This window comes from Ranitomeya variabilis, chromosome 4, assembly GCF_051348905.1.
Source record: "Ranitomeya variabilis isolate aRanVar5 chromosome 4, aRanVar5.hap1, whole genome shotgun sequence".
Lineage (NCBI taxonomy): Eukaryota > Metazoa > Chordata > Amphibia > Anura > Dendrobatidae > Ranitomeya > Ranitomeya variabilis.
Window position 1 is genome coordinate 585,415,342 of NC_135235.1, and position 19,387 is coordinate 585,434,728.

A 19,387-nucleotide genomic window follows, 5' to 3' on the forward strand; every position below is an offset into this window, starting at 1 on the left:
GGTATATCCCAAACCAGACCTGGTCAGAGCATACAGACATGGCATCTGCTGCAGGATATTCACACCCCAGACAGAAGTGCGCTACATTTCGGCCATCGTTCTTACCCGAGGCCATGTGACATGTCGTGCCATGGTTGTAGACCGGATACTAAATCAATTCACCAACACCTGCACTCTTTATAACATGGCGGACATGTACAATGTCCCGGCATGGCCACAGACTGAGCCCCATGGTTATTTTTGGACAATCTGTAATTTTTTGGCACTCTTGGATGTCCTTGTTTACCCCACATATTATATATACCCACACACTTTCGCAGATTATTGCTCCTTACCGATGATCCTCAAATGTCCGACTCATCCACTGACTGTAACCCCAACTGTCACCACATTAAAGATGGCGGCTACAGGAAGGCTGCAGTTAGTACGGCAGCTGGGAGCGACCATCCCAGCAATTAAAGGGGTCTCAATTCTCAAATCCCTACATTGCTCATCTCCATCACAACATCTGCATACTGGGAAAGCTTGGTGGCTAAAATGGTTGTCACTCTGCTTTCCCTCCCCCATGATGGTAGATCTGCTCATTATGCACCGAGGTGACGGGGACTGGACTGCTGTACCCGAGGTCTGAGAAAGCTGGGTCCCTCACCTTCTGTGGAAGCGTCCATGACAGTTAACATGTTAATGACTATTCAACCTTCCCAGAAATACATGCAAAAAAAATGAATAGGAGTTGTGTGAGGCTGTAAGTACATTGATGGGCACAAGACCCCCAACAACCCCCACAGCAGATGAAGGATGGAGAGCAAAGATCAGATTATTGCTGCAGTCTCCTTCGATCTTTGGTTCTGCTCCAAGAGGATTTAGCTAATTCTGGAATAGATGAAGGAACAGGGGATTATTTCCTGGACATGTTTAAGACTCAAGGAAGGAGATGATGGGGGATGGGAAATCCTGGACAGTGCGGCCTTCACTTGTCACATCTTCTTCTAAGTCCTTATGGCAATCAGAGAGCCAAAAAACATCACAACGACGGGACAATGACAGTGACACTTGGGACAAAGGGCAATGACACTGACACTCGGGGCACAGGACAATGACACCTACACTTGGGATACAGGACAATGACACTGGGTACAGGACAATGATACTTGGGACACAGGACAATGACACTGACACTTGGGACACAGGAGAAGGATGCTGACACTTGGGACAAAGGACAATGACACACCTACACTTGAAGTACAAAACAATGACACTTGGGGTACAGAGCAATGACACAGGGTACAGAACAATGACACTGACACAGGGCACAGAACAATGACACTGACGCTTGGGACACAGGACGACACTGACACTTGGGGTACAAGAGAATGACGCTGACACTTGGTACACAGGACAATGACACTTGGGATACAGGTCAATGACACACCTACAATTGGGGTACAGGACAATGACACAGAGTACAGGACATTGACACTGGCACTTGGGGTACAGGACAATGATACACCTTCACTTGGGGTACAGGACATTGACACTTGGGGTACAGGACAATGACCCTGACACTTGGGGTACAGGAAAATGACACGGACATTTAGGACACAGGACAATGACACTGACATGGGGCATGAGACAATGACACTTGTACAAAATAATAACATACTGATACTTGGGGTACAGGAAGATGACACTTGTGGTCTCAGACAATGACGCTGACACTTGGGGTACAGTATAATGACACTGACACTTAGGGTACAGGATAATGACATTTGGGGTGCAGGACAATGACACAATGACCCTTGGGGTACAGGAAAATGATACTGACACTTGGGGTGTAGGACACTGACACTTGCGGTACAGGATAATGACACGCTGTGACTAGAGGTACAGCACGATGACACGGACCCTCAGGGACACCCCAGAAATCGCTTGCGCTTTCAGTGTCGGTGTGAGGTGCTGTCACTCTATGAGATGAGCCGTATATTTCCAGCTGTCATATAGTACACTCATCAACTATGCACGGTACTTAGTATGATGGTATACAGTGTGGTGTGTGCTGTGGGGGGAGCAGCGTCTGGAGCTTTTCCCATCCTCCACATCCTTCCTTCACAGAACCTCACTTCATCTTACAAGGATTAGGCAGTATTATCCCTCCCAGTCACCCACCCCCCATACTACCGCCCCCCACACTGCTAAATGACCTAAAACTAACAGGTCCGCCCCATACACAGAGGTCCGAACACTGCTGACAGGTCTGATGTCAATACACCATCAAAAAGAATACATGAGAATACCGCACCCCCATCCTCCACCCCACAACTACCCTGACGGAGACAAGTAATCATCCTCTCCTGACACATTAGCAGCCCTCCCTTTCTTTCCATATACAAAAGCAGAACTTCCTCTCTCTACACACAAGCAGCGATCCCTTCTTTTTTCGACACACAAGCAGCGATCCCTTCCTTTCCCTACACGCAAGCAGTGATCCCTTCCTTTTTTGGCACACAAGTAGCGATCCCTTCCTTTTTCAGCACACAAGCAGCGATCCCTTCCTTTTTCAGCACACAAACAGCGATCCCTTCCTTTTTTGGCACACAAACAGTGATCCCTTCCTTTTTCAGCACACAAACAGCGATCCCTTCCTTTTTCAGCACACAAGCAGCGATCCCTTCCTTTTTCAGCACACCAACAGCGATCCCTTCCTTTTTCAGCACACAAACAGCGATCCCTTCCTTTTTCAGCACACAAGCAGCGATCCCTTCCTTTTTCAGCACACAAACAGCGATCCCTTCCTTTTTCAGCACACAAACAGCGATCCCTTCCTTTTTCAGCACACAAACAGCGATCCCTTCCTTTCTTGGCACACAAGCAGCGATCCCTTCCTTTTTCAGCACACAAGCAGCGATCCCTTCCTTTTTTGGCACACAAGCAGCGATCCCTTCCTTTTTTGGCACACAAACAGCGATCCCTTCCTTTTTTGGCACACAAGCAGCGATCCCTTCCTTTTTCAGCACACAAACAGCGATCCCTTCCTTTTTCAGCACACAAGCAGCGATCCCTTCCTTTTTCAGCACACCAACAGCGATCCCTTCCTTTTTCAGCACACAAACAGCGATCCCTTCCTTTTTCAGCACACAAACAGCGATCCCTTCCTTTTTTGGCACACAAGCAGCGATCCCTTCCTTTTTTGGCACACAAGCAGCGATCCCTTCCTTTTTCAGCACACCAACAGCGATCCCTTCCTTTTTCAGCACACAAACAGCGATCCCTTCCTTTTTCAGCACACAAACAGCGATCCCTTCCTTTTTTGGCACACAAGCAGCGATCCCTTCCTTTTTCAGCACACAAACAGCGATCCCTTCCTTTTTTAGCACACAAGCAGCGATCCCTTCCTTTTTCAGCACACAAACAGCGATCCCTTCCTTTTTTTGGCACACAGGCAGCGATCCCTTCCTTTTTTGGCACACAAGCAGCAATCCCTTCCTTTCCCTACATGCAAGCAGTAATCCCTTCCTTTTTCAGTACACAAGCAGCGATCCCTTCCTTTTTCAGCACACAAACAGCGATCCCTTCCTTTTTTGGCACACAAACAGCGATCCCTTACTTTCCCTACATGCAAGCAGCGATCCTTTCCTTTTTCAACACACAAGTAGCGATCCTTTACTTTCCCCTAAATGCAAGCAGCGATCCCTTCCTTTTTCGGCACACAAACGGCAATCCCTTCCTTTTTCAGCACACAAACAGCGATCCCTTCCTTTTTTGGCACACAAGCAGCGATCCCTTCCTTTTTTGGCACACAAACAGCGATCCCTTCCTTTTTGGTACACAAACAGCGATCCCTTCCTTTTTTGGCACACAAGCAGCGATCCCTTCCTTTTTCAGCACACAAACAGCGATCCCTTCCTTTTTCAGCACACAAACAGCGATCCCTTCCTTTTTCAGCACACAAACAGCGATCCCTTCCTTTCTTGGCACACAAGCAGCGATCCCTTCCTTTTTCAGCACACAAGCAGCGATCCCTTCCTTTTTTGGCACACAAGCAGCGATCCCTTCCTTTTTTGGCACACAAACAGCGATCCCTTCCTTTTTTGGCACACAAGCAGCGATCCCTTCCTTTCCCTACATGCAAGCAGTGATCCCTTCCTTTTTCAGTACACAAGCAGCGATCCCTTCCTTTTTCAGCACACAAACAGCGATCCCTTCCTTTTTTGGCACACAAACAGCGATCCCTTACTTTCCCTACATGCAAGCAGTGATCCCTTCCTTTTTCAGTACACAAGCAGCGATCCCTTCCTTTTTCAGCACACAAGCAGCGATCCCTTCCTTTTCAGTACACAAACAGCGATCCCTTTTCGAGCACACAAGCAGCGATCCCTTCCTTTTCAGTACACAAACAGCGATCCCTTTTTCAGCACACAAGCAGCGATCCCTTCCTTTTTCAGCACACAAACAGCGATCCCTTTTTCAGCACACAAGCAGCGATCCCTTCCTTTTTCAGCACACAAACAGCGATCCCTTACTTTTTCGGCACACAAGCAGCTATCCCTTCGTTTTTCAGCACACAAGCAGCGATCCCTTCCTTTTTCGGCACACAAGCAGTGATCCCTTCCTTCCTTGCTCTGCACAGAAGCAGCGATCCCTTCCTTCCTTGCTCTGCACACAAGCAGAACTTTCTTCCACTATTGGCGCACATGCAGCGCTCTCTACCTCCCACCACACACAAGCAGCGCTCTGTTCCATTGTAAGCATGAAGCCAGAACTCCCTTCCTGACCTGACACACAAGAAACACTCTCCCTCTCCTGAAACAAAATCAGCGCTCTCTTCCTCTCTTGGCACATGCCGCACTGCCTTCCTCTATCAGCGCACCAGCAGCGCACCAACACCCAAGCAGTGCTCCTTTCCTCTCCTGACACACAAGCCGCGCTCACTTCTTCTCATAACATATAAGCAGTGCTCTCGTCCCCTCGCGGCACACCAGCAGAGCTCCCTTCCTTTCTGGTCACATAAGTAGCATTGCATTCTTCTCCTGGCACACATGTAGCACTCCCTTCCTATTTCGTGGTACAGAAGCGGTGCTTTCTTCCTCTCTTGGCACACAGACGGTGCTTGCCTTCCTTTCTCTTTAAAATGAACCGGTCAGCAGGATTGTGCACTGTAGCCTACAGACAGTGTCAGGCCGCGCTGTTATACTGATTACAATGATACCTGGGTGATGAAATCCATCTTGTGGTTGTTGTTTAATGTTTATTTTCAGATTTGTGTTAATGATATGCCCATGCCCCGGGGTGGCCTGTGTGGGGGGGTCTTCATGTGGTCTTCTGCTTAGATATTTGTAATGCAGACTGCACTGATCCCTCACTGACCTGCCCCCTAGTTTACATAACTTCAGCAAGCGGTGCCATCTTGCTGGAGAAAAAAAATTGTCTCCACCAAGATGGCACCGCCTGCATAGTATTATCTATCGGATCGCCGATAGATGCTACTGCGCAGACACGGCCGGCACCATTTTGAGACAGAATGTTTTTGTAATAAAATTATTTATACAAGTAAATAAAAGCATTAAATGCACTATTACAGATGCGATCATGCTGCAGCGCAGGCACCGCCGCCTGCCTGCTGAAGGGGATTTTTGGTTTCTCAATATATCTAATATTCATAATGTAAACTAGGGGGCAGGTCAGTGAGGGATCAGTGACCTGTCAGAAGTCATACAGATAAATACCTAACTAGATCACTACATGGAGACCCCCACAGGCCGCCCCGGAGCACGGGAATATCATTAATTCAGAACTGAAAATAAAGAATAAACAACAACCACAAGACGGATTTCATCAACCAAGGTATCATTTTAATCATTACAATGGCGCCGACCTGACACTGTCTGTAGGTTACTGTGCACAGTCGTGCTGACAGGTCCCCTTTAAACAAGAAGCGTTCTCTTGCTCTCCTGACATAAAAGCAGCGCTCCATTCCTTTCTTGGCAAACCAGCAACGCTCTCTTCTTCTCCTGACATACAAGCAGCACTCTTTCATCTCTTGACACAGAAGAAGCACAGCAGCTCCGCTAACTTCCGCTGCAAACACCCAAGCAGCACTCTTCCTTTCCCGACAAACAAGTCACGCTCCCTTCCTTTCATGACATTTAAGCAGTGCTCCATTCCTTTCTCTGCACATCAGCAGCACTCGCGTTCACTGTGCACACTAGCAGCGCTCCCTTCCTGTCTTGTCACAGAAGTAGTGATTTCTTCATCTCTCTGCACAACAGCAGCGCTCCCTTCCTCTCTCAACACACCAGCAGTGCTACCTTCCTCTTTCGTAACAACAGAATCACTGTCTTCATCTTTCGGCACACCACAAGCATCACTGCCTTCATTTCTAGGCACACCGCAAGTAGCGCTGCCTTCCTCTTTCATCACACCAGCACCACTGTCTTCATCTTTCAGCACAGCAGCAGCGCTGCCTTCCTCTCTTGGCACACCAGCAGTGCACCCTTCATCTCTAGGCACACCAGCAGTGCACCCTTCTTCCCTCAGCACACCTGCAGTGCACCCTTCTTCCCTCAGCACACCTGCAGTGCACCCTTCTTCCTTCTTGTCTCGGCACACCAGCAGTGCACCCTTCTTCTCTCAGCACACCAGCAGTGCACCCTTCTTCCCTCAGCACACCTGCAGTGCACCCTTCTTCCCTCAGCACACCAGCAGTGCACCCTTCTTCTCTCAGCACACCAGCAGTGCACCCTTCTTCTCTCAGCACACCAGCAGTGCACCCTTCTTCTCTCAGCACACCAGCAGTGCACCCTTCTTCCCTCAGCACACCGGCAGTGCACCCTTCTTCCCTCAGCACACCTGCAGTGCACCCTTCTTCTCTCAGCACACCAGCAGTGCACCCTTCTTCCTTCAGCACACCTGCAGTGCACCCTTCTTCCCTCAGCACACCTGCAGTGCACCCTTCTTCCCTCAGCACACCAGCAGTGCACCCTTCTTCCCTCAGCACACCTGCAGTGCACCCTTCTTCCCTCAGCACACCTGCAGTGCACCCTTCTTCTCTCAGCACACCAGCAGTGCACCCTTCTTCCCTCAGCACACCAGCAGTGCACCCTTCTTCCCTCAGCACACCTGCAGTGCACCCTTCTTCTCTCAGCACACCAGCAGTGCACCCTTCTTCTTCCAGCACACCTGCAGTGCACCCTTCTTCCTTCTTGTCTCGGCACACCAGCAGTGCACCCTTCTTCTTTCGGCACACCAGCAGTGCACCCTTCTTCTTTCGGCACACCAGCAGTGCACCCTTCTTCTTTCGGCACACCAGCAGTGCACCCTTCTTCTCTCAGCACACCAGCAGTGCACCCTTCTTCTTTCAGCACACCTGCAGTGCACCCTTCTTCTCTCTGCACACCAGCAGTGCACCCTTCTTCTCTCAACACACCAGCAGTGCACCCTTCTTCTCTCTGCACACCAGCAGTGCACCCTTCTTCTCTCAACACACCAGCAGTGCACCCTTCTTCTCTCAGCACACCAGCAGTGCACCCTTCTTCTTTCGGCACACCAGCAGTGCACCCTTCTTCTCTCAGCACACCAGCAGTGCACCCTTCTTCTTTCAGCACACCTGCAGTGCACCCTTCTTCTCTCTGCACACCAGCAGTGCACCCTTCTTCTCTCAACACACCAGCAGTGCACCCTTCTTCTCTCTGCACACCAGCAGTGCACCCTTCTTCTCTCAACACACCAGCAGTGCACCCTTCTTCTCTCAGCACACCAGCAGTGCACCCTTCTTCTCTCAGCACACCAGCAGTGCACTCTTCTTCTCTCAGCACACCAGCAGTGCACCCTGCTTCTCTCAGCACACCGGCAGTGCACCCTTCTTCTCTCGGCACACCGGCAGTGCACCCTTCTTCTCTCTGCACACCAGCAGTGCACCCTTCTTCTCTCAACACACCAGCAGTGCACCCTTCTTCTCTCAGCACACCAGCAGTGCACCCTTCTTCTTTCGGCACACCAGCAGTGCACCCTTCTTCTCTCAGCACACCAGCAGTGCACCCTTCTTCTTTCAGCACACCTGCAGTGCACCCTTCTTCTCTCAGCACACCAGCAGTGCACCCTTCTTCTCTCAACACACCAGCAGTGCACCCTTCTTCTCTCAACACACCAGCAGTGCACCCTTCTTCTCTCAACACACCAGCAGTGCACCCTTCTTCTCTCAGCACACCAGCAGTGCACTCTTCTTCTCTCAGCACACCAGCAGTGCACCCTGCTTCTCTCAGCACACCGGCAGTGCACCCTTCTTCTCTCGGCACACCGGCAGTGCACCTTCCTCTCTCGGCACACCAGCAGTGCACCCTTCCTCTCTCGGCACACTAGCAGTGCACTCTTCTTCTCTCAGCAAACCAGCAGTGCACCCTTCTTCTCTCAGCACACCAGCAGTGCACCCTTCTTCTCTCAGCAGACCAGCAGTGCACCCTTCCTCTCTCAGCACACCAGCAGTGCACCCTTCTTCTCTCAGCACACCAGCAGTGCACCCTTCTTCTCTCAACACACCAGCAGTGCACCCTTCTTCTCTCAACACACCAGCAGTGCACCCTTCTTCTCTCAACACACCAGCAGTGCACCCTTCTTCTCTCAGCACACCAGCAGTGCACTCTTCTTCTCTCAGCACACCAGCAGTGCACCCTGCTTCTCTCAGCACACCGGCAGTGCACCCTTCTTCTCTCGGCACACCGGCAGTGCACCTTCCTCTCTCGGCACACCAGCAGTGCACCCTTCCTCTCTCGGCACACTAGCAGTGCACTCTTCTTCTCTCAGCAAACCAGCAGTGCACCCTTCTTCTCTAGGCACACCAGCAGTGCACCCTTCTTCTCTCAGCAGACCAGCAGTGCACCCTTCCTCTCTCAGCACACCAGCAGTGCACCCTTCTTCCCTCAGCACACCTGCAGTGCACCCTTCTTCTCTCAGCACACCAGCAGTGCACCCTTCTTCTTTCAGCACACCTGCAGTGCACCCTTCTTCTCTCGGCACACCAGCAGTGCACCCTTCCTCTCTCAGCACAGCAGCAGTGCACCCTTCTTCTCTCAGCACACCAGCAGTGCACTCTTCCTCTTTTGGCAAAAGGGGAGCGATTGCTTCCCCTCTAAACTTGCAGGCAGCGTTCTTTCACCTCATGTCATTTGCAGATGCCATGTTGCCTCCTATCTAGCTACAGTCTGCCTCAAGCCTGCCCAAACTCCATAGAAACGATCTTTGACCTAATCTGGAATATATCTATTTACCTTTTACAATCCAGCTCATCCAGATGTGACACACCTCTCCATAACCCTGACCTCCTTCCGCCTTCTTACTGCAGGCGCTCTGTAACCCTTACCTCCCCAAAATTATACTCATATTGCAGCTTATTATCAGGGCCTGCACAAACCTACACTACTCCCCAATAATTCCCAGGATTGCCCTACTCCATGGCATGTTGTCCCTACAATGTGTGCCCATGTATGTACTTTACTCACCATCCTCTGGACCTGGCACATTCTGAGGGCTCCGCATCTTCTCCTCGCCAGGGCTCCCCTCCTTATCTGCCCATGTGGGATCATTCATATCCAGCTTTTCCTTGGTCACCGAGATTTCATCCTGAAAGAACAAAGAGTTCATGGGACATGATCACCCAGCAACAGCGTCTTTATCATGTCAGAGGAGCCACAGCGCGCAGTCACCCCTCAGCTCACTGACAAAGGCGCAGAAGGAGCACGTCGGGGATGCAGGAGCCGCCTGCGCTCAGTGATATTGCTCAGACTTTGTCCACCTCACTAAAGGTGCAATAAAATTAAATTCCGGAAGTTTGGTGCTGGTTAGAGACATCTGCCCCGGGAACTGTGAGCAACTCCTCATTCCAGAATCCCAATAAAGAAGCAATATGGCCGCTCCACTACCAGACCAGAAACTCAGCAATGTGAGGGCTACGACCTTGCTCCAAATATATGATCAGACCCTATGGGGACATAAAGACCCTCCAGCCTATCCGCTTTGTTGCCCTGTCATTCACAAAACCTCTACTGAAACACTCTGTGCTGCTGGGGGCCCTGCTCCTTGTATCTCTGTCATGTCAGCACACTGACACCATTACATTTCTCTACTGAAATACTTTGTGCAGAGGATAAATATGCTGGTTCTACTATAAAAGATCAGTAAATACTCTGTGCTGAAAGGAAAGCTGCTCTGCCACCATACTTCCTACCAGAAATACTCTGTGCTGCTGGTTCCCTTGAGCCTTCCTTGCCTCATGACATTTCCTCAGTTAAATTCCTCTCCTGAAATACTCTGTGCTGATCAGAAAGCTGCTGCCTCTATAAGTGTATGTTTCCACAGTCAGGAAACGCTGCAGGTTTGACACTGCATACAGCCGCAGCGTCAAACCCGCAGCGTCCAGATGTTACAGCACAGTGGAGGGGATTTCATGAAATCCTATCTCCACTATGCGTTCAGAGACGCAGGCGGCAGACCCGCAAATCTGGACATGCGGCACGTCTTTCCAGACCGCAGCATGTCTATTTACGTAAATTTCCCATAGATTAATATTAGATGTGGTAAAACCACAGCTAATGATTAGCCACATGCGTAGTAACTGTGTAAATGCAGCTTACTACGCATGCAAACTAATTTAAACAATGTCTTACCTTGTGACTGCCGGAAGTCCGCGTCCACTGCAGTTCTCGCGATGACCGAGCTGACCGAGAGAACTACTGTGCACATGACAGCCGGGGTTACCTCCGGTCACTAGGCTGGTTCTCACGGTCAGCTGATCAGCTGATTATGAGAACTGCAGTGCAGGTGAACGCTGGAGAGTAATCTCCGGCGGTCATCTACAAGCTCTGCTACATCTGGATGTCAGGCATTCTGAATGTCAGAGCTGGAGATCGTTGTGGGACACTCGTTATTAAGGACTACGTCGGAACAGGGAGTATTTGTGTTGGTTTATCATTTTATTTTTTTTGCAGGAGATCGAGGGATTGAGGAATTAGTAGAACAATAAAGATGGGAAAACGGTGTGGTGTTTTATTTCATTAAAATACTTTATTCTGGCCGTGTCTATATTTAACCTGTAACAACTATAGGATTAGTAATGGATAGGTGTCTTATTGATGCCTCTCCATTACTAATCGGCTTGATGTCACCTTACAATACAAAGGTGACATTAACTCCCAAACTATTACCCCACTTGCCACCTCTACAGGGCAAGTGGGAAGAGTGAGGCTAAGTGCCGGAATTGGCGCATCGTAGTGATGCGCCATTTCTGGTGCGGCTGTGAGCTGGTGTTTGTAGCCGGGGGGGGGGGGGGAGGAACCAATATCCATGGTCCCTTCCTAGGCTAACAATATCAGCCCACAGCTTTTGCTGGTTATTAATTATAGGGGGACTCCACGTCATTTTTTGGGGGGTCCCCCTATTTTAATAGCCAGTAAATGCTAGGTATACAGCTGCGGGCTGATATTCATAGCGTGGAAAGATCCCGTGGGTGTTAACCCCTTCCCAGGCTATAAACATCGGCCCCCAGTCGCTGGCTCTCCCTCTGAAGGTTTGGAAAATTGCGTAGGAGACCATGCCACTTTAAAAAAAAATTATTTAGTTACAAAAAAGGAAAGGACATTACATATTCCTGTGTGGCCGGTGTCACACTTGGCGAGTGTAATGTGAGAAACTCGCACGAGTCTCTTGCATTAACATCCGGCACACGGGACCGGAGTGTGCGGCTGCATGTACTTGTATGCCGCGGCACACGTCGGTCCAAGTGGAGGCGGCAGCGCCAGGTGTTGATGCGACACACTTGCATCACACTTGCAAGTGTGACACCGGCCCGTCACGTACTTCCGGATGTGACACAAGATTCAACATATGTAAATTAGTTTGCATGCGTAGTAAGCTGCGTTTCTGCAGTTATTACAAATGTGACTAATAATTAGATGCGGTTTTACCGCATGTAATGATGGTCTATGGGAAATTTACGCTGCGGGGACTGAGCGTCTCCGCATCGTAGTCAGACGTGCTGCGGTCTATAAAGACGCGCAGCATTGTGTATACGCAGCGTTCCGACCCGCGTCTTTGAACTCCCATCCACTATGCTGTAACATCTGGACGCTGCGGGTTGGACGCTACAGATGTACGCATCGTCCAACCTGCAGCGTTTACTGACTGTGTGCACGTACCCTTCCTGCAAACAGGAAATCACTTTTTTTTCCTACCCAGAAGCCAATTTCAAATAGCTTAATTTCAAGTGACAAAAAAAACGTAATGAAAAAACGCATAAAAAACGCATAAAAAACGGAGGGGACCTGCCAGTGACCTCAGGTGCAGATTTTACCTGCGTCAAATCCTGAGCCATTCCTGACCGAGGAAACATACCCTCATGAAACTACCAATCTATGACCTACAATGAGATCAGCATACTCCTCACCTGAAACACTCTGTGCTGCTCAGGGTCCACAGGCTTTGGTTATACAACTCATAATCTGAGATCACCTCTGCCCCCTCCTTCCACCCAAAAAACAAACAACAAATCAATACACCCCTCTCCTGAAATACTCTGTGCTGCTGACCAAATACTGAACGTGTGAACGTGGCCGAATAGGTATTTGGAGTATATAGAAAAGCTGGGTAATGGCTGGGTGTGGCGGAAACACAAGAAGCCTCGCGCCTCAGTAAGATCAGAAGATGGTTTGATGTTATGCTGAAGCCTCAGATTAAATGTAATCATAGGAGTTGTTATAATAGTAGCAAGGGTCTATAAAAGGCGGGGGTCCTGGACAATAACAACTCCATAGGTTTTCGTGGAGATTCACATCATGAATATGTTACATAAACATTAGGGGCGCTACCCAAATATACAAAGGGGGATCTGTGCTAGAGGAGGAGGTCTCCATTATTGTGGAAATTACTGCACCTCTCATGAAGACAAGTGGAAGTGAATATATATCTATATGTATATATGGAGTCGGTAAATACAGCTGCGCCCCTCCCTCTCCCCAATGATAATTTCGTTTTTCATCAAAATGTGTACATTTTCTGCAATGAAACAAGAATACTGTAAATAGCTGAGGTGAAAACTACTAAAAAACAAATGGTTTCTCCAAATTCGGGACAAAATTCCATTTTACTGCAGTCTCAAAATACTTCACCTCATCATGACATGGGTCTTTAGTACTTATTAGAGTCCCGCTGGCTGTTATAACCTGCTGCAGACAGGATACATAACCAGACACCAGCTTTTGGTCACACTCCTGAGGAATCTCATCCCATTCCTCATCATCAATGGCCTCCAAGTCAATAATATTCTGACTTCTTCAGATCTCACTAAAGATTGTCTTAGTGGTTCAAGTCAGGCAACTGTGATGACCACTCCAGAATCTTCCAGGACCTCTTCTGAACCCAAGCCTTGGTGGACTGAGTTCTGCTTGGTATCACTGTCCTGATGAAGGAATAACTTTTTCTCCTAGGATTTGCAGGATACTTGATTGATTCCATCTTACCCTCCACACACTGCAGATTTCCACTGCCAGAAGAAGCAAAGTAGCCCCATAACAGCACAAAGCCGCCATTTTGATTCACAGTAGGCATCACTGAGCCACCGTCATGCTTCACTGTAGGTATCTCCAAGCCTCCACCATGCTTCACTGTAGGCACCACCAAGACTACACCATGCTTCACTGTAGGCATCACCGAACCTCCACCATACTTCACTGTAGGAAGGGTGTTCTTTTTAGTGTATACTTCATTCTTTCTTCTACAGACAAACCGGTGATCCATAGGAATAAAAAGTTCCAGTTTTGCATCATTCCTACACAAAACAGAACAGCAGAATGTCTGTGGCTTTCAGAATATTGGAGCCAACTTTTCTTGTGCTTTTGGGTCAGTAGAGACATCTTGGAGTCCAGGATTGGAGTCATTCAGTGTTTAATATGCCAACTGTAGAAACCGTGGTGCCTGCTGACACAAGATCGTGCAGAAGCTCTTCCAAGTTTTTGACCATCTGCTTCCTTAGAAATCTGGTGGCAGCCGGTTACAGCTCCCTCTTTCTTTTGTGTCCAGGTAGTGTAGCAAGTGTTCCTGTAATTTTGACCTTGTGAGTTTTGCTTCCAGCTGTATCTCTAAGAACATGCAATGCCTTTTTATCTTTTTGTATCCATTTCCTTATTTGTGCAGACAATGATTTCTTCTCTTATTTTTTTGGACCAATATTGACTCTTTTCTAACATGCAATCAAACACAACCCCTCTACAGCCAGTCCAGGTATTTGATGTGCTTTATCTAAATATGTGGGGTGAGCAATCCTCAGACTGCAGCAGTTAGTAATAGGCGCATCTTGGAGGGAATTTGGGGAAACCACTTGTCACATTAGTTCTGTTGTTTCTTTGTTCTTGTTTTATTACAAGTAGCAGAAAGTTTGTACATAAAGGTACAAGTGATATGCCATGGTAGACTACAAATACAGTAGTATATATTTATATGGGGTCATTATATACATGTAGAGTGGGATGAAAATATACACGGGGTCTGTATGTACATGTACAGTAGAAGTAGGATATATATCGGGTTGGTAGATACAGTAGGGTATATGGGGTCAGTATATACAGGTACTTTAAGATATACATGGTGTCAATATAGGTACAGTAGGATATATATGGCGCCGTATATATAGGTACAGTAGGATATATGGGTGCAGTAGATACAGTAGAATATATATGGGATAGGAATATACAGATACAATAGGAAATATGAGGGGTCGGTATATACAGGTACAGTAGGGTATATATAGGGTCAGTATATACAGGCACAGTAGGATATAGATGGGTCAGTATATACAGGTACAGTAGGATATATATGGGGTCGGTATATACAGGTACAGTAGGATATAGATGGGGTCAGTATATACAGGTACAGTAGGATATAGATGGGGTCAGTATATACAGGTACAGTAGGATATAGATGGGGTCAGTATATACAGGTACAGTAGGATATAGATGGGGTCAGTATATACAGGTACAGTAGGATATGTATGGGGCCGGTATATACAGGTACAGTAGGATATATATGGGGTCGGTAGGATATATGGGGTCGGTATATACAGGTACAGTAGGATATAGATGGGGTCAGTATATACAGGTACAGTAGGATATAGATGGGGTCAGTATATACAGGTACAGTAGGATATAGATGGGGTCAGTATATACAGGTACAGTAGGATATGTATGGGGCCGGTATATACAGGTACAGTAGGATATAGATGGGGTCGGTATATACAGGTACAGTAGGATATAGATGAGGTCGGTATATACAGGTACAGTAGGATATATATGGGGTCGGTAGGATATATGGGGTCGGTATATACAGGTACAGTAGGATATATATGGGGTCGGTATATACAGGTACAGTAGGATATATATGGGGTCAGTGTATACAGGTACAGTAGGATGTATATGGGGTCGGTATATACAGGTACAGTAGGATATAGATGGGGTCAGTATATACAGGTACAGTAGGATATGTATGGGGTCGGTATATACAGGTACAGTAGGACATATATGGGGTCGGTATATACAGGTACAGTAGGATATATATGGGGTCAGTGTATACAGGTACAGTAGGATATATTTGAATCTTGAATCTATATGGGGTCGGTAGGATATATGGGGTCGGTATATACAGGTACAGTAGGATATATATGGGGTCGGTATATACAGGTACAGTAGGATATATATGGGGTCGGTATATACAGGTACAGTAGGATATATATGGGGTCGGTATATACAGGTACAGTAGGATATATATGGGGTCGGTATATACAGGTACAGTAGGATATATATGGGTCGGTATATACAGGTACAGTAGGATATATACGGGGTCGGTAGGATATATGGGGTCGGTATATACAGGAACAGTAGGATATATATGGGGTCAGTGTATACAGGTACAGTAGGATATATATGGGGTCGGTATATACAGGTACAGTAGGATATATATGGGGTCGGTATATACAGGTACAGTAGGATATAGATGGGGTCGGTATATACAGGTACAGTAGGATATACATGGGGTCGGTATATACAGGTACAGTAGGATATATATGGGTCGGTATATACAGGTACAGTAGGATATATGGGGTCGGTATATACAGGTACAGTAGGATATATATGGGGTCGGTATATACAGGTACAGTAGGATATATATGGGGTCAGTGTATACAGGTACAGTAGGATGTATATGGGGTCGGTATATACAGGTACAGTAGGATATAGATGGGGTCAGTATATACAGGTACAGTAGGATATGTATGGGGTCGGTATATACAGGTACAGTAGGACATATATGGGGTCGGTATATACAGGTACAGTAGGATATATATGGGGTCAGTGTATACAGGTACAGTAGGATATATATGGGGTCGGTAGGATATATGGGGTCGGTATATACAGGTACAGTAGGATATATATGGGGTCGGTATATACAGGTACAGTAGGATATATATGGGGTCGGTATATACAGGTACAGTAGGATATATATGGGGTCGGTATATACAGGTACAGTAGGATATATATGGGGTCGGTATATACAGGTACAGTAGGATATATATGGGTCGGTATATACAGGTACAGTAGGATATATACGGGGTCGGTAGGATATATGGGGTCGGTATATACAGGAACAGTAGGATATATATGGGGTCAGTGTATACAGGTACAGTAGGATATATATGGGGTCGGTATATACAGGTACAGTAGGATATATATGGGGTCGGTATATACAGGTACAGTAGGATATAGATGGGGTCGGTATATACAGGTACAGTAGGATATACATGGGGTCGGTATATACAGGTACAGTAGGATATATATGGGTCGGTATATACAGGTACAGTAGGATATATGGGGTCGGTGTATACAGGTACAGTAGGATATATATGGGGTCGGTAGGATATATGGGGTCGGTATATACAGGTACAGTAGGATATATATGGGGTCGGTATATACAGGTACAGTAGGATATATATGGGGTCGGTATATACAGGTACAGTAGGATATATGGGGTCAGTATATACAGGTACAGTAGGATATATATGGGATCGGTATATACAGGTACAGTAGGATATATATGGGGTCGGTATATACAGGTACAGTAGGATATATATGGGGTCAGTGTATACAGGTACAGTAGGATATATATGGGTTGGTATATACAGGTACAGTAGGATATATATGGGGTCAGTGTATACAGGTACAGTAGGATATATATGGGGTCGGTATATACAGGTACAGTAGGATATATATGGGGTCGGTATATACAGGTACAGTAGGATATATATGGGGTCGGTATATACAGGTACAGTAGGATATAGATGGGGTCGGTATATACAGGTACAGTAGGATATAGATGGGGTCGGTATATACAGGTACAGTAGGATATATATAGGGTCAGTATATACAGGTACAGTAGGATATATATGGGGTCAGTGTATACAGGTACAGTAGGATATATATGGGTCAGTATATACAGGTACAGTAGGATATAGATGGGGTCGGTATATACAGGTACAGTAGGATATATATGGGGTCGGTATATACAGGTACAGTAGGATATAGATGGGTCGGTATATACAGGTACAGTAGGATATATATGGGGTCGGTATATACAGGTACAGTAGGATATAGATGGGGTCGGTATATACAGGTACAGTAGGATATAGATGGGGTCGGTATATACAGGTACAGTAGGATATATATGGGGTCAGTATATACAGGTACAGTAGGATATATATGGGGTCGGTATATACAGGTACAGTAGGATATATATGGGGTCGGTATATACAGGTACAGTAGGATATATATGGGGTCGGTATATACAGGTACAGTAGGATATAGATGGGGTCGGTATATACAGGTACAGTAGGATATATATGGGGTCGGTATATACAGGTACAGTAGGATATATATGGGGTCGGTATATACAGGTACAGTAGGATATATGGGGTCAGTATATACAGGTACAGTAGGATATATATGGGATCGGTATATACAGGTACAGTAGGATATATATGGGGTCGGTATATACAGGTACAGTAGGATATATATGGGGTCAGTGTATACAGGTACAGTAGGATATATATGGGTTGGTATATACAGGTACAGTAGGATATATATGGGGTCAGTGTATACAGGTACAGTAGGATATATATGGGGTCGGTATATACAGGTACAGTAGGATATATATGGGGTCGGTATATACAGGTACAGTAGGATATATATGGGGTCGGTATATACAGGTACAGTAGGATATAGATGGGGTCGGTATATACAGGTACAGTAGGATATAGATGGGGTCGGTATATACAGGTACAGTAGGATATATAGGGTCAGTATATACAGGTACAGTAGGATATATATGGGGTCAGTGTATACAGGTACAGTAGGATATATATGGGTCAGTATATACAGGTACAGTAGGATATAGATGGGGTCGGTATATACAGGTACAGTAGGATATATATGGGGTCGGTATATACAGGTACAGTAGGATATATATGGGGTCGGTATATACAGGTACAGTAGGATATATATGGGGTCGGTATATACAGGTACAGTAGGATATATATGGGGTCGGTATATACAGGTACAGTAGGATATAGATGGGGTCGGTATATACAGGTACAGTAGGATATATATGGGGTCGGTATATACAGGTACAGTAGGATATAGATGGGGTCAGTATATACAGGTACAGTAGGATATATATGGGGTCGGTAGGATATATGGGGTCGGTATATACAGGTACAGTAGTGGGCTACACATGTGGTCGGTATACACAGGAGGTGACAGTATACTATGACAGGCCGGCAGCATACACAGTGCTGAGATCCGGGGAGGGGGTCGGCAGCTATTGTATACAGGCCTGTGTGATGTGTGTACGGGGTGACCGAGGTGGTGCTTCCTCTCTCCCTCCGTGCACCCCAGCTGTCCCCTGCTCCCCACCCCCTGCAGCCCCCAGGTCGCACCTCAGGCCGGATCCGGGTGTTCGGGCACCGTGTGACAGCTGCAGCTGGGCAGGGACTCGGTGACGTCGGAGACCAGGCCGGTCCCTCCCGGCCACCGTACACAGTGGGGCGGGGCTAAAGTCACCATGTGTGTACACCCAACCCATACACAAAGTACACCCTGCCCACTGCACCCCGTACAGTCACCCATGACCCAACCCAGTCCACATACACAATAACGAGGCTGAAGTTGGTTTCTTTTATTCGTTCAGTTTCTTATTCGGTGATTTTTTCTTTTCTGTTTTTTATAGGTTTAACAACCAAATCATCACAATAATAAAACAGACTGCAGCGAGGAGCCCTGATGTGAATACGCTTAAAAACGGCTAC

General features: G+C 47.1%; 1 protein-coding gene across 6 annotated transcripts in view; it reads right to left on the reverse strand.

Moving 5' to 3' along the window:
* Nucleotides 1-19,103, reverse strand: part of NOL4L (nucleolar protein 4 like) — a 65,600-nt gene extending 46,497 nt beyond the window's left edge. For 2 of the 6 annotated variants that reach the window (XM_077253112.1, XM_077253111.1), the window contains exons 1-2: nucleotides 19,019-19,103; nucleotides 9,492-9,612 (exon numbers count right to left, since the gene is read on the reverse strand). In XM_077253112.1, the coding sequence (XP_077109227.1) occupies nucleotides 9,492-9,579 (88 nt within the window). In that variant the 5' untranslated portion in view covers nucleotides 9,580-9,612; nucleotides 19,019-19,103. Of the gene's footprint in view, nucleotides 1-335; nucleotides 425-9,491; nucleotides 9,741-19,018 lie in introns of those variants that run through there. The other 4 variants (XM_077253113.1, XM_077253109.1, XM_077253110.1 and 1 more) reach the window with 4 other exon arrangements.
* Nucleotides 19,104-19,387: the final 284 nt, after the last annotated feature.